Below are 16074 nucleotides of genomic sequence, written 5' to 3'. Positions count from 1 at the left end.
TACTTGTACACTTGAACCTTGCTGGATTTTGTTAACCAATGTCACTATAATAATAATCAAAAAGAAATATTGAACTTTTTCATTGCTTTTGATCTCTCTCTCTTTCTCCCCTTCCCTTCCGTCTGTCTTACAACCTGTCCTGATGTTTTGTTGTTGTTGTTATAGTTATTTTTGTTTGTTTGAATTTGCTAATGTTGCTCTCCTTTGGCACAGGAACTCATAGGGAAAGTATAGACCTTCTTGTGTGCCTGAGGCTCCACTCCTCTTGATTTGCATGTGCAGTTAGCTATTTTTGGTCAAAATGCAGATGTCTTGATCTGGAAAAAAAGTGGCATAGATGATAGAGGCTTTGTATAACCCTATTCCGACCAAATCAAAGTTGTGACGGAATCTGGGAGCAAACAGCAAAAAAAGTTGACTGGGATAGAGATGAACAAAAGCACTATAACTATTGAGAGAAATAATCTACCTGCAACAGTAAAAGGTAGGAGGCAATGAAGATGTGAGGTTGCCAGATCTGCAGCAGCTGAGTGGGACAGAGGCTATGGCTGCGGCAGGTGGCAGCTGCAGATGCCGTGTCTGAAAGCAGACTTTCGTGGTGAAGGACCTACTTGCTCTGAGCACAAGTGTTGGGTCGGCTGCCCAGGAGGCACCAGGGACTTATAGGGGGACTCTGAGTTGTCAGAGTGTGGGCCAGAGGTGAGGTTTTTTCTCCGGCAGAGTGCTGGTGGTATCCATTGTTCCTCTGGTGAACCATACCCTCACTCAATGTTCTGAATCAGCACCGCTATTGTTGAGACTTCATCAAACTGGATAACAGAGGTCGCTCTGCCCAAAAGATTTTCTGAAACTCCGCCTCCCCTAACTCACAGACCCTCCCAAACCACACCAGTTGTGTTCTCTAGGAGTCAGGTACTCCTTGCTGAGCAGCGCCAAGATTCACACTAGTGGCAGCTGACCTTGGTTTCTGGCATGGTTTCTTGAGGCAACTATGAGCATAGTATCTATGGGTTGCTAACTGAATCTTAACAGGTGGCCCTCGAGGGGCACAGGCTGGGGCTAAATTTGGCCCATAGCGGAACCCTTCTCAGGACTGTGCCACTAGACACCTACTACACAAAGCAAAGGTAATAAGTCTGGGAGACTTAGGAGCTTTGCTTACTACATAGAAACGGGCACAGAAAGGCAGCCCAAATGGGAAGATAAAGACACAGAAACTATATGAGATAACAGAACAGAGATTCAGGAATAATGGAGTCAAGCAATTTAACAGATTCAGAGTTCAAAAGACTGGTTATAAAGATGCTCAATGAACTCAGGGGAAGTGTAGTTGAATTCAGTGAGAATGTTCACGAAAGATAAAAACCCTAAAAATGGAAATGGAAATTATAAAAGGGAACCAGTCAGAAATGAAGAACACATTATCTGAGATGAAGAGGATATTAGAGAGAATAAACAGAGTGGATAAAAAAGAGGATTGAACCACCGATATAGAGGAAGGGGAAGGCAAGGACACTCAATCAGAACAGCAAGAAAAAAGAAGCCAAGACTATAATAATAATTTAAGGAGCCTATGGGACACTATTAAATTTAAAAATATTCATGTCATAGGTGTACCTGAAAGAAAACAAGACATTGAAGAGAAATAATGTTGGAAAAATTCCCTCACCTGATGAAAGAAATAGACTTACAACCCCAGGAAGCTCAGAGAGTTCCAAACAAGATGAAACCAGAGTCCCACACCAAGACACATCATAATTAAAATGCCAAAGGTAAATATAAAGAGACAATTTTAAAAACAGCAAGACAAAAGCAGTTAGTTACCTACAAGGGAGCATCCATTAGAGTGGCAGCTGATGTCTCAAAAGAAACTATGCAAGACAGGAAGACTTGGCATGAAATATTCGACATGATGAAAATCCAGGATTGACACCCAAGAATACTTTATCCAGCAAAGCTATCATTTAGAGTCAAAGGACAGATAAAGAGCTTCTCAAACAAAAATAAGCTAAAGGAATTTATCGACGCCAAGCCAGTATTACAGGAAATGTTGGAAGAATTTCTTTAAGGAGAAAAAATATGTATCACAAACAATAAAGAATGGTAATAATTACATTCCTATCAACAAGTACCTCAATGGGAAAGAATTAAGTTCCAATCAAAAGATAGAGTGGCTGAATGGATAAGAAAACAAGACCCCTACATATGTTGTCTACGAGAGACTCACTTCGGATTAAAAGACATACACAGACTAAAAGGAAGGAGATGGAAAAAGATATTGCCTTGATGGACCTAGAGGATATTGCATTGAATGAAATGAGTCAGACAGAGAAAAACAAATATCGCACGATTTTATGTACATGTGGAATCTAAAGAATAAAATCATCATCATCAACAACAAAAGGAGAAATAAAACTCATAGATACAGAGAATATTTTGAGGGCTAATAGATGGGAGGGGGTTCAAGGGAGATGGTGAGTCACAGAAAAAGGGATTAAGAGGTACAAATGGGTAGTTGCACAATAGACATGGAGATGTTGAGTGTAGCATGGAGAAGATGGTTAATAATGTTGTAATAAATATGTAAGGAGGAAGAGGGGTACTAGATTTACTAGAGTGATTGCTTTGCCAGTTATGTGGATCTATGATCACTATGTTATACAACTGAAACTGGTATATTATGGAATGCTAACTGTAATTGAAAAAGAACTCATTGAATTGTACAATGTAAATATGAGCAACTAATTGTCTATTATGTTTTAATAAAGCTTGAAAAAGTGCAGATGTCTTTTGTAAAATAATAGACACTGAAGTAAATTATATATATATATTTTATTCTTGGTCTGGAAAATGGGCATGCCTTTTCATTAGTTAAGCATTGAAATTGGGAATTTGAGTCAATCTAATCAGGATTTAATTAGGTTTGTGTTTTGTTGTTTGTGTTTCAACAGTCTGCAAATTTTTCTAGCATTACTCTGTTTGTAGGGTAGGGCTGTTTGCCTGAGTGTTTTTGTTAAAGTCTGCTTCTCTCTCAGGTTTTGATATTTCCTTTATGATGTGCCTCAAGAAGATTTATCTTCATGCTCTTGCCCCTGTTACAGTAATAGACTGCTTTTGTTACTCAATGCTTGTTAACCTGCTTGGGAGAGGGAGCAGGAGCATTATCTTTCCTCTGGTTTAATCTCATTCTTAGGCAGGTGCTTTGTGTTTTGGTTTTGAGGATCAAATCTTGTAAGTGGTCCTGCTTTTTTTCTCAGCAGTCTTGGAGTTTTACTGTTCATTTCCCAATTTTCCCCTTCCCCCAACTGCAGTGTACCTTTACCTGTGCTCTGAAAGCAATAGAGCTTTCTGCCCTCCCCCACCAGGTTAAGAAGTTTTCAAAGAAAGATCTAGTTGGGATTGCCTGTCAGTCCTGTGCAGTTGCTGCTGTCATACCTCAAGCTTGCACCAGGAGAAAGCTTTTTCTGGTCTCTATTTTTTGACTTCAATCTTTCAGGAGCCTTTGGAAAAATACTGTAAATATAAGTGAATTTTCCATATCTGAGATTCTCAGTTGTTCTATATACTCATATAGCCTTTAGTAATTTGTTACTGCTGTGGAACAGGAGAGAATCCCCTCCACTCTACCCTTCTTTAGTTCTTATGGCTTTGACTAGTTATAAAATCATAAAATTGACATAGGACTAGATTAACAGGAGAAAAAAACAATTTAATACGTGTGTAGGGGAAAACCACAATATGATACTCAGGTCGTAAAATTAGGCTCAAAGAAGTTATTGAACAAGGCACCTTTTAATACTTATTAGAGAAAAAAAACAATACATTTGTGAGAAATTGACAGGACAAAAAAAGTGCTCATTGGAAAGGAATCCAAGTAGATTTGGATATTTGTTATGGAGTAATCTAAACAAAGTTTGATTTAGGTAGTAAATTAGTAAAGGTGTTACAAGGTTTGTTTATACTTGCTTTTTCAACTCTAGATTTTGTAATTCTTGTGATAGGTTATCTCTCAGTCCTTCAGGTGTGGGGAGGGCACCTATCATGGAGATTTATTTTTTGCTTTTAGGAAGACAGAGGAGAATCAGAGAGTTTTTCCTGCTCTTGCTGCTTTTCAAGTGATTTTAGTTCAAAATAATCAATATGCCATTGTGGACTATCATAGGGCAGCCTACCCTGGGCCCTGACATTAATTTTAGCTGAATTATTCTTATTGGCTTACATAGAATCTGACATCTGTTACAATTAAGGAAATGTCTGCACCCCCTATTTTCTTGAAGTAATCTGTTTGTTCTTATATTTTGAGTGAATTGGTTGCCTGGATACTTTAGCCTTCCAATGGATTCAAGGAAAGTTGTGATTTTGTTTATCCAGGCTTTTATAATTGCAAGTATAAAAGTGAAGGTCTTTCTAGCTTTCTGTGTTTTAATTGTGAAAAGTGGAGCCATTTTAAAATGGAACCAGAGCAGTAAGTCATTCAAGAGGACCTGCCTTTCACATATTGCTCCTTGAAACTGGCGTGTTTGAAAAGGCCAGATTGCCACCTTGCAAATGGCACGCCGTGATCGTATAGTGGTTAGCACTCTGCATTGTGAAATAGGCCAGATCTTCAGACTGGCCAAACCAACATTTCTCCGAACAATTGTTTGCAAGCTAACACTTCTATTCTGATTATGAATACTAATTATTATGAACTCTGTTGATGCAAGAAACATCCAAACCTTTAGAGAATTTTTATAAGAGTTTGTGCCAAACTGACAACATGTGCCATGGAGCACAATAGTTAACAAGATTATGTGCTCCCTTGAGAGTGGTTACACTTTCCTTCTCTTTAGAGAGGTCTGAAAAAGAGGCTTACTTCTGACATTTCGAGGATGTGTTAACCTAGATGCACAAAAACAGTGGACAAAGTTTGCTTAAGTCAAAGATAAACTTTTATAGTCCTGTGGTGTGACTACCCACCAGGACTTGCCAAATTAGAAATTTATGATCAGGTCACCTTGTAATGTTACCTTCTGTCACTGAACTTGTCAGATTTATAACATAGCATCCCCCCCTTTTTTTTTTTTTGCAGTTAAAATGAGGTATCTATGGCATTCTGAGCTAAGGAAGAGGTAAGGTACTTAGGAGCTTCAAAGGGTTATTGCAAGATGATAATAAGATATGTTCAGTAATTAGTAGTTTGTTCTGTCATATAGATAGATTTTTTTTTAAAAAAGTTGATTCTAGTGATAACTCATTATAGGCATTATTTAAATTCTTAAAAGGATAGGTAAAAGTTTCCTGTGAGCCTGCAGGGTCTTGATTGCCTTCAGCTCAAAATAATTCAAATACTAAAGTGGTACATTTTTTGAGGCCTTTTCTGAACCCCTACAATAGCTAAAGATTAATTCAGCTTGTCAGCTCGTTAGCACCAATAGAAATGTCTTTCTTCTATTCACATAAATTACCACTTCTTTTCTTATAAAATCCTATTGCTTTCACCCTGTAATCAGGACACTTTTTGGATTTCTGCCTGAATCAGTGTTGTCTGAGTTGCAATTCTTTGATCCCAAATATACACTTATTGCCACACATTTTGGCTTTTTTAATTTTAGACTACCATAATCTTAACTTTCCCCAAAACTATTTTCTTTCTTAAATTAACCTTAGATAATTTCTGTTACTTGTACACCAAGAAATAAATGGCCCAAGCATATTTATCTAGATGATACAAAAAATCTCCAAATATTTAAGAGCCTTTAAACTGTTATAGAGAGCAAGAAAGAGGAAGGTCAGCATGTCCAGCAAAGACCAGCTAATAAGACAAGCATGGAACATCCAAGCAGGGCCAATAAAAAAGGAAATCTTGGGTAAATAATTCCAGGATACTCTATTAATTTCACTTCCCACAAATTTTTACTTTTAAAAAAATAATAACTAATGGGGGATTTACAGTATAACCCCCTCTGTTAACTTCATGGTTATTAGCATATGTTTTTATCCTAAATAATAGCATATAAGATTCTCATCTCAACAAGTAGGGATACAAAATAGTTATGTTAAAAGTCTGCATAATTAAAAAAATAATTAGCTGCCTGAACCAAATTATTCAATCATTCAAAAATATTCATGGAGCACCTATCACTTGCCAGGCACTGTGTTAGATGTTGGGGTTGAATACGACAGAGACATAGCCCTAATACCCCAAGCCAAACACTGAAGTCTAGATTCTGAATTGATAACATTAGTTTAAGGTTTATTCTTTACAAAATATTGTTTCAAGAAGCCATGTGTTTGTTGAGAGTCTATACATTATAATAAAACCGAGTACACCAAGATTTATAGTTCTAGCTTTACGTGTTCTTCCTAGGTCGAATAAAAGCTCCTTGAAAAAAGTGATTGCATTATTGACCTCTGTATATTCACGAATGTAGCAAGATGCTTGGATCCAGGCAAGTGATAAGTGACTCTTGGGTGAATGAATACATATCAGTGCAAGTCGGATGGGGTTTTTCTTTATGTGTTTCAAGGCTCCTGTGGTCTCTGTGATGGCTACTTGTTCTTTCCTAAGAATAATGGAGAATTTATCATAGTTTATACTGTTACCAATAATGGGAATCATAAGGGATTCTGAAAGAGCAAATAAAGCAACCAATGAGAAATCAGATATGTGAATGAGGTGGGGTGGGGATGAGACAGGGGAAAAGAATATTTGGAGAATATTCTAAGGAACAAGAGAAGGACAGAGTGACAGAAAAAGCAAGGACATAAGAACATTAGGTAGGAATTGGAAAGCCATTTAGTTTTATGCTTTTATTGTACTGATGAGAACGACATGTCCCCAGAGGTAAAGTGACTATTTGATGCCACATAAGACTTATTTCATAGAGATTGCATTAGGGAAAGATGAACAGAATGGAGGCTGGTGACAAGTGCAGAAGCTGAAAGCCAGAGAGGAGAATCAGACCAGGGAGGAAATGAGAGGCTGAGTTGGCAGTCCAAGGTTTAGGGAAGGGCATATATATTTACATTTTTTTTTGTTGCAGACAGTGACTAAAGGGGAGGTTTGTCTGTTGGTAGAAGAAGGAAGTCAGAATAGAGGTGTTGTGGGGTAGGTTTGTTTAAAACAGAAATCAAAGACAGACTTTTCTGAGAGAAGAAATAACACCTGTAAATGAAATGCTGTTTCTGCAACTTCCATTGCTAGCAGTTCTCCTGCCAGGTGGTAACAATGAAGATGGTAAGAACTCTGGACACTGCCCAGTTGGGTGCAAGTGTGTGTGTGTGTGTGTGTGTGTGTGTGTGTGTGTGTGTGTGTGTGTGTGTGTCCATGTCCCTGGAGACTGCGAATGTCAGCATAGTTCCATTCTGAGCATTCCTGACTCCAGGACTCTGCACTTCTGAAGTCTGTATACAAAGCGTGGGGCCCTGGGGGCAGGCAAATGTCTGCTGAGGTAACTATGGCTTCCCTTTCCTCCAGATTCTGAGTTTCCCTCTCTGGCAAGTTTCTTTCTCCATTCTCTCCTTTCTGATGCCTTTTTTTTTCTTTCTCAATTTATCTGTTCTTTTGCAATAGTCTTCCAGGAGCAGATCTTCCAAATCATCCACACCTCATCTTTTTACAACCGTTCCTGGACACAAAGTTGGAGCTCGGGTTGGTTGGGAGACTTGCAGACTCATGGCTGGGAGAGCAACTCGGGCAGAATCATTTTCCTGAGGCCTTGGTCAAAGGGAAACTTGAGCAAGAAGGAGATGACAGAAATGGATGGGCTTTTCCGCAGACTCTACATTGAATTGTATCACATATTTCACAACTATGCCGGCCAATGGAAGTTTGAATGTGAGTTCAATTCCCAAAATGGGGAGGTCAGATATGGGTGGGGTGTGTATGTCTCAATGATATTTTTACTCCAATTTCCTCCCCATTCTGTCTCTTCAGCAATCTCTGTCTATACATTTATTGTAACTCATTGCATTCCATTCACCCTAGATTATTTTAATCACAACTCCCTCATACTAAGTCTTTCCTTATTCTCTTGCCCTCACCATTTATCACCTTCTTCAAAAAAAATTTGCCCCCTCCCTCATGCCATTATTTTTTTCTCCACAACCAACTACCACCAATTCTCCCTTTTCTGAAACTCTGATCAAGCTAAACTTTTTTCCATTGCCTCAACCCTCCGACTACTCCCTTATACTTCCTTCTTTTGCTTCCACTTGTTTAATTATTTTTACTCTTTCTTCCCTCTAATTCATAACCCTTCTTCTCCAGATCCCTTTGTGGTACAGATGGCAACAGGCTGTGAGCTGCACTCTGGGGAAGCCAAGGAAGGCTTTAAGCGGTATGCTTATCAAGGATCAGAGCTCCTGAGCTTCCAGAATGATTCATGGTTGCCATCTCCAAAGGGCGGAACTAGAGCTCAGCAGGTGTGCAGACTATTTAATCAGTATAAGGGTGTCAAGAAAATAATACATGAATACCTCAGTGACACTTGTCCACGTTTTCTCTTGGGTCTACTTGATGCAGGGAAGGCAGATCTCCAGAGACAAGGTCAGTCCCATACCCTCCCTCCAAGAATTTTCTATTCTAATACTATACCTTCCCACCATTCCCTTCAAATTGAGGATAAAAAAGAGCAAAGAAGAAGAGGAATAATGGGTAATGGATTCCCAGAGTGAGAAAGATGTCTCTATCTAAACTGATGTGAAGCTGCGAACCTCCAATTTTGTGTTAGAGTTCTCATCTGAATATCTTTCCTATTCTCTGCAGTAAGGCCAGAGGCTTGGCTGTCCATTGGCCCCAATCCTGGTTCTGACCATCGGATGCTAATTTGTCATGTCTCTGGCTTCTACCCAAAGCCGATTTGGGCTATGTGGATGCGAGGTGAGCAGGTACAACAAGGCACTCAGCAAAGCGATGTCTTGCCCAATGCTGATGGGACATGGTATCTCAGGATTTACTTGAAGGTGGAAACCATTGACACATCTGGCCTGTCTTGCCGGGTGAGACACAGCAGTCTAGGAGGTCAGGACATCATCCTCTACTTGGGTAAGGAGGAACTGGGACACAGCTGGGAATGGGAGTAGGTGGTCCTCAAGCAGAGCAGGAGAGGCAAATGAAAAATTGGGGATTTATGGACTCGAGACCAAAAGGAGTGACCATAATTAATTCAAGAAATAAAAGAGTTTAAAATTAGAGACCCCGCATATGTGGGAGAATTTTGAGAGTTAGGTGAATGATTCATCCCTCAAGAGGAATGAGAGAAGAAATAGGAAGAAAGGTGCATGGTGAAGTAGACACTCAAACAAAAAAAGTAATACCAGGGAAATGTACTAAACAGGGAGTGGTTTTGAAATGACACCCTTTTATCTAGATAAACCCACAGAACATCTCAAGTCCATGGGCTTGATTATCTTGGCAGTGATGGTGCTCCTGGTGCTTCTGGCAGGTCTTGCATTTTGGCTTAGGAAACGCTGGTGAGTGCTTTTTGTCCATCTTTCTTGCTCTGTTACCAACCTTCTACTTGTCTTCCTATTTTTTTTCTTTCTGTCCTCAGTTCTCCTCTTCTCAGTCCTCTTACCTCTTTTTTAAATTAAATTAATTGGGGTGACATTGGTTAATAAAATTATATAGTTTTCAAGCACACAATTCTATAACATATCACATGTATATTGAATTGTGTGTTCACTTCCCAAAGTTAAATTTCCTTGTTACCATATATTTGACCTTGTTTACTCTTATCTATCTCCTCCCCGTTTCCCTCTGGTAATCATTAAACTATTGTCTGTGTTTACAAGTCTCTGTCCTGTTCATTTGTTGCTTTCAGTTTTATATCCCACATATGAGTAAAATCATATGATTCTCAGCTTCTCCTGTCTGACTGATTTCGCTTAGCGTGATAATTCCAAGTTTCATTTATGTTGTCACAAATGGCAGTACTTCATCTTTTCTTATGTCTGAGTAACATTCCATTATATATATGAACCACATCTTCTTTATCCAATTATCTATCAAAGGGCATTTCAGTTGTGTACATGTCTTGGCTATCATGAATAATGCTGTCATGAATATCAGGGTACATATATCTTTACAGATATATATTTTCAATTTTGGGAAGTAGATACACAGAAGACGGATTGCCGGGACATATGGTAATTCTATTCTTAATTTCTTTGAGGAACCTTCATACTGTCTTCCATAGTGGCTATATCAATTTATATTCCCACCAGGAGTGTATGAGGTTTCCTTTTCCCCACAACATCTCCAATACTTGTTATTACTTGTCTTGTTGATAATAGCCATTCTAACAGGTGTGAGGTGATATCTCATTGTGGTTTTGCTTTGTATTTCTCTAAGAATTAGTGAAGCTGAGCATCTTTTCATATTTCTGTTGACAGTTTGTATGTCTTCTGGAGAGAAATGTCTGTTGAGTTCTTCTGTCCATTTTTTAATTAGATTGTTTGTTTTACTCTTCAAATCTCACCTCCATCTCATGCAAATCTCACTTCCATCTCTGTTCTTATTAGGACACACTGTGACCCTCCTCTCACTCTTACTCCCTCGGAATGAGATTCCAGTTGCTGAGGGACTCAGGACGCAGCGTGGTGATGATGTCCTTTCAACTCTTCTTGTATACTTTTGTTATTTTTTGTATGTTTATTCTTAATGATTAGTTGTTAATACAAGTTAAATGTAATTTTGCAGGAATTTTTTTTTTTTGACCTGAGGTCTGAGATTTTAAAACTCATATTTTAACTCTGGATAAAATGAGATCATAGCAACATCTACATATTCAAAAATTAATGGATATTCAGCCTATTTCAGATGTCACTTCCTTCTGATGCACTTGTGGAAACAGTATCTGAACTATTGCACTTGCAGTGTACCTTGCTAAATCTTCTTTCTATCCTTTGTTACAGCTATATATGTCCCTCTTACTTTTGTAATGTTAAGCTTCAAGAGAGCAAAGTTCATGTCTTTTTAATATATCATTGACAGAGTTTATTAAATGCATGTAATATTTTCTCATTAAAAACCTGTGTTGAATTTATGCCAAATATATAGTCTTTCCTTATTCTTTACCTTTCTGACAGGTTTGTAGTAGTTGAGACATTTCATGCTCTTTTTGTTAAAAGTCTTCACACTTTGTTACTTTCTTTGTGATTTCTCTGACTCCCTGAGGAAAAACAATTTAGCCTCCAACCATTGTTATGATTTAACTGTAGAGACCTAATGGTATTAAACTATTGCTCCAAGTTTCTTAAACAAAAGGAAGAAGGCAGGATATAGCCCTTGATCTTTAGTGTGGTTTAGGGACAAGCAGCAGAGTTATCACCTTGGAGGTTGTTAAAAAATCTAGAATCTTGGACCTCACCTCAGTGTTACTGATTCATAATTTCACTTTAGCACAACCAGAGGGGATTCATAGGTGCATTAAAATTTGAGAAACTCTGATATAAGTGATGCCTGAGAGGTAGCAGTAATATGCCTGAGAGGTAGCAGTGTAAGTGTGCCACTGAAAGAAAAAGATGGTTAAGAGAAGAGAACTAGAGTGCTGGTAGTCAGGACTGAAGTGAGATCGAGGAGTACGTACAGCACATTCTCTCTATTCATGGCTGTTGTGTTAAAGACACTGTGAACATTGAGTTAGTGAATGTGGAGCCATTGCTTCTAGGAGAAATATAGGGTTAGGTTTCTGCGAGCCTCTGGTCAAAACATTTTTGTGAACTTATGAATACAGAGCTCTGTTTTATGTGTGTTTCTGTTTAAAACATCTTATTTAAGGTATATATAATTTCAAATAATTTATTATACATAGTATTTTTTGTTGTAATAAAACACAGGCCAAGAAGTATGTAACATTTTCCTGATCCTGGGTAAAGTGACTGTAATTTTTTTTCTTACTTTTAGCAACACAACTTTGCCCCTCCACTATACTTTAATAAACAAATAAAAATAGTCGTCATATCATGAACTCAAAAATGTAGGTCCTTTTCAAATTTTAGCTTCCTCATAGCATTGTAGATGTTACTTTAGCACTTTCTGAGCAGCTCCGTATACAGGTCAGCAAATTCCTCTTCTTTTTTCTGGATTTACTACACTGTTGATTTATTAACACTGCACTCATAGCCTGAACAAAGTTTATCTACATATGCATTTTCTCTTAAGGGATATCACAGTCTTCTTGTTTATAGGAACACTAGACAGCTCTTCTGCACTCAGTGCTATTTAAACATCAAACTCACCAACAAAGAGCACAAAAATGTGAAATATGTGGCACTAAACAGACCTTAAAAGGGACACTTGTTCACAGTGTGAGAACTGAAACAAGAAAGCAGGGTATTATCTTCTTCAGCCTCAGAGGGAACATGTGAGGGGCTGACTCAAATTATGTGCCACTCTGCACAGGTCCATGAATGATGGTAAAAGCATTGTAAGTATTGATTTGGGGTTACAATGAAATTTTATCAGGTAGGTAAATTCACAAATACAGAATTTGTGGAGTGAAGATTGACACTTTCTGATGAATAAGCACAAATGGCAGTGTGAATTGAGATATCCATGACGAGAATTCAATTACTTTAGAATTCACTAGTTAATTCCACAAATAGTTCTTAAGCACTTGTTAAGCAGCAGGGACACATTGAGTATAAAGTAGTGGGAAGAGAAAGATCATCACTGACTTCTGAGCTTGAAAATTTTGCTATTTTAAACTGATTCCATAGTTTACTGTTTTCATTGTTCACTGTATCTACCTTAATTTCTTAGTATAGCAACTTATTTGGGTTAAACTAAGAGAGAGGACTTGTCTCCAATTTGTTTATGGAGTTGGGAGAGGAGGCTCAGGGCAGGAAGAACATCCAGGTGAATCTAGTGCAGGTAGTAGCAGCTGTATATGTAGAAATGTTTGCAAAATAAAGTTGAGATGGGGGGGTGGAAAGTGAAAATTATGGGGTTGAGGAGAACAAACAGAGGGGCCACTGCAATCTTTCTGGATTAGATTGCCTGGATTAGATTGCTTGGTTACTTCTCTAGGTTCCAATCTACCTTATCAACCTTGCAAGCAGCCATGTGGTTTTTGGTTGGTTGACTACACTCTCATCAGTAGTTTTGGACTCTGATCAGCCTAATGCACTTATGAGAAAGTATCTATGACAATGTGATAGACTAAAGGACAGACAAGTAACCTGCAATTTAAGCCAAATCATCATATAGATCCCACTATTCTTGCTTAGAGTGATGGTTCATGGCTAGGCATCTGCTCTAAGGTGGCAGTTTATGTGAAGTCTGTCTCTTGGGTTTGATGGTGGAGGAAAAGATGCTTTTTCTTCTCCTGGATGTTACAGTGTGGGGTATAAAGGTTGAAATAATTAAAGCTATTTTTTTCCAATACCAGAGAAGCAAACTGAGGATGAAATAATACATGCAAGAAGGCAGATAAATTGTATACTTGAAATTTGTTATGTTGGTAGATCTTAAGTTTTCTTACAACAAAAAAAGAAAAAAGGTAACTGTAAGGTGTTAAAAATATTAATTAGTTTGATGTGATCATTTCACAACATACATAAATCAAAACATTGAGACTTTAGATATATAAAATTTTCATTTGTCAATTATATCCCAATTAAGCTGAGAACAGCAAGAATGACATCAAAACACTTTTTAAAAATAAGTCAGAAAAAACAGACTCACAGAAGAGTCCAGATTAAACTCTAGCTAAAGCCTGAGTGATCCTGACTTCTCAGTTATGTCAGACCATAAATTCCCTTTATTGCTTCAGTAGCAAAGTGGGATTTTCTGTTGGTTGTGACTGAAACATCCTCTCTGATATACATGGACATCAGGACACTCTTGGCTAATTTCTACTCTTGAAACATTCCTCTTCATGCCCCTCCTTTTCTTCTATTCTTTAAAAGTGGGTTCTTGCTCTTTTGCTTTTTCCATAGTGTCTTCATTGTTAAATTCTTGCACTGTCTTGCTTTTTAACTGTGACATCTGAATCAATCCCTCTCCTGGACTCTTTTCATATATTTGTAACAAACCACTCAAAGTGCTGGTTCTGCTGCTGGGTAAGTGAGTAACTTTGAAAAGGCTTCTTGATCTTCATTGTTTTCTTTGGGTAAATGAAGACAAAAATACATATTCTCAGGGTTTTCATAGATTTGAAAAGACAGTCTAGCACCAACATTTGATAAACCATAAAATATTGCTGCAATGACAGTTAAATAATCAAAATGCAAGACATTTTCCATGGAGTTCCTCTTGACACAATAAGTTTCTATCTTTCCTTCCTTCCTTTCTTCCTTCCTTGATTCATAAATTCATTACATATTCAGCTTTTGCTATTTGCTTAATAAACATAGTAACTGAAATATATTCCAAAATATATGAGAAGCAGCTGTGTCTCCAGGTATTTAAACTACAATAAATAATGTCTTTTCCAATCTTGTTCCTTTTTTTGATGGCTGTATTTAATCACCCAGAGTCAAACTTCAGAAACCTTTCAAGCCCTTCTTTCCCAGCTTTTCTGGTTACCAAGTTATTCTATATAATATCTTCGAAGATTATTTCTTCTTTTCACCATTGATGGACTTTATCAACCTCAACATAGAATAAATGTAGAGCTTTCTTGTCTCCTAAGACACATTCCTGTTGGTTTCTTAAATACTCTGTTTCAGCCGCAAAAGTCTGGGCACAAGTTCAGAGGATAGTAATTTCCACCACTGAGATTCTCCTCAAAAAAATAAAAAATAAAATAATCAAATGCGAGGCAGGTATGTAATTGAAATTACAAGAAAATATAAGCTGATGCATAAACTTCCTGAGATTCTCAATTGGAAGGAGTTGACCATATTGCCAGAATTAGTAGGCATACCAGGAAAGTGGATAAGTGAATGATGACAAAGCCACTCTATTTGTGAAAATATGTAAAGTGTTGTACCTGTACCTGTGTTCCCCCTCCTAGTTATTTGATGTAAAAACAATTTGATCAAGTGGAAATACGTGATAATTTGAAATGTGAAATTGTGTTGAATAGTAAAAGTGTATAAATTAGTATTTAATGATTTTCTAATTTATTAATTAGATTTTAACTTTGTTCTTAACTTTTTAATGCCATAAAAAGATTATTTTTTGAAGAAAATCCAGGCAATGTGACCAGATGGCTATAGTCAGCTTTGAAATGACAGAAGGTTTAACACATCATTGCATCATCACATTTATAAATATTTGTTTACTTCTTATAAGGATTTAAGTATGAATTCTTTAATTACTCTTTTTTAATTAATTATTTTACTGGTTTCTGATGCTCTTTTTACAAAATCTTTTTCTTATTCACACTTCAGAGTACGTTTAACTGACCAAGTCCACAGCAGGCTGCACGTTTATAGGAAATTTCTCAGTTCTAGAAAGAAAGGTCAAAAGAGAACTTGTGACATTTTTTTTTTTTAGGATCACAGTTCCAGTGAAAACCAAGAGGAAGGAAATTTCTTACCATAGACTTGGCCACATCTACACACAATTTGTTTCATCATAAGCGATAGCAAGCGATAAGAAGTTTTAGTAAGATTAAAGGAAAAATCAATCTATATCATATGTTGTGAAAATTAGCATTAGCCATTCTCACTTTGAAATTCATTTTCTGTGGGACTTTAATTTGGGTTAGAGACGTTCATTGGTGAATGTGAAAATTGGTGCGGTTTATAAGTTTCAGAAATTGTTTATATGTGCTTTGTTCAATTTGCTGTGGTGATTTGAACATTCAGTACCTCACTATATAAAATGGGATGCAGACATGGACTATGAGCAAACTGTGTATCTATACTCACACATTTCTGCTTTTGTTTAATTTTAAATATTCTGAGATTTTTAACAATAGATTGAGGATTAGTTTTTGCAATCTTATTACTATGCATTGTTCTTACATAGATGAGCACAGATGCTCTTTTTCTGGTTCATAAATGATTCTGAAGTGACCTTCATAGGGGATTTTACAGCTTTAAAAGCATTTATTTGTAAACAAGACAGACTGAAAACATGAGCTAAGAAGATTTTAATTGAGAAAGCTAGAAAAAAACAATAACAATTTAGAAAGT

General features: G+C 37.2%; 1 protein-coding gene across 13 annotated transcripts in view; it reads left to right on the top strand.

Annotated features, from left to right (window-relative positions):
• LOC105306881 (T-cell surface glycoprotein CD1a-like) overlaps positions 1-16074 on the top strand; it is a 134594-nt gene that overhangs the window by 74626 nt on the left and 43894 nt on the right. For 10 of the 13 annotated variants that reach the window (XM_023524427.1, XM_023524425.1, XM_023524428.1 and 7 more), the window contains 3 exons: positions 7556-7819; positions 8252-8530; positions 8750-9028. In XM_023524427.1, coding sequence (XP_023380195.1) covers positions 7556-7819; positions 8252-8530; positions 8750-9028 — 822 coding nt within the window. Of the gene's footprint in view, positions 1-7034; positions 7220-7555; positions 7820-8251; positions 8531-8749; positions 9029-9353; positions 9457-10506; positions 11038-16074 lie in introns of those variants that run through there. The other 3 variants (XM_011382155.2, XM_023524435.1, XM_023524426.1) reach the window with 3 other exon arrangements.

This window comes from Pteropus vampyrus, unplaced genomic scaffold (genome assembly GCF_000151845.1).
Source record: "Pteropus vampyrus isolate Shadow unplaced genomic scaffold, Pvam_2.0 Scaffold463, whole genome shotgun sequence".
In the NCBI taxonomy this organism is placed as follows: Eukaryota; Metazoa; Chordata; class Mammalia; order Chiroptera; family Pteropodidae; genus Pteropus; species Pteropus vampyrus.
The sequence above is the reverse complement of the archived record's forward strand: the minus strand, read 5'-3'. Positions and strand labels throughout refer to the sequence as shown.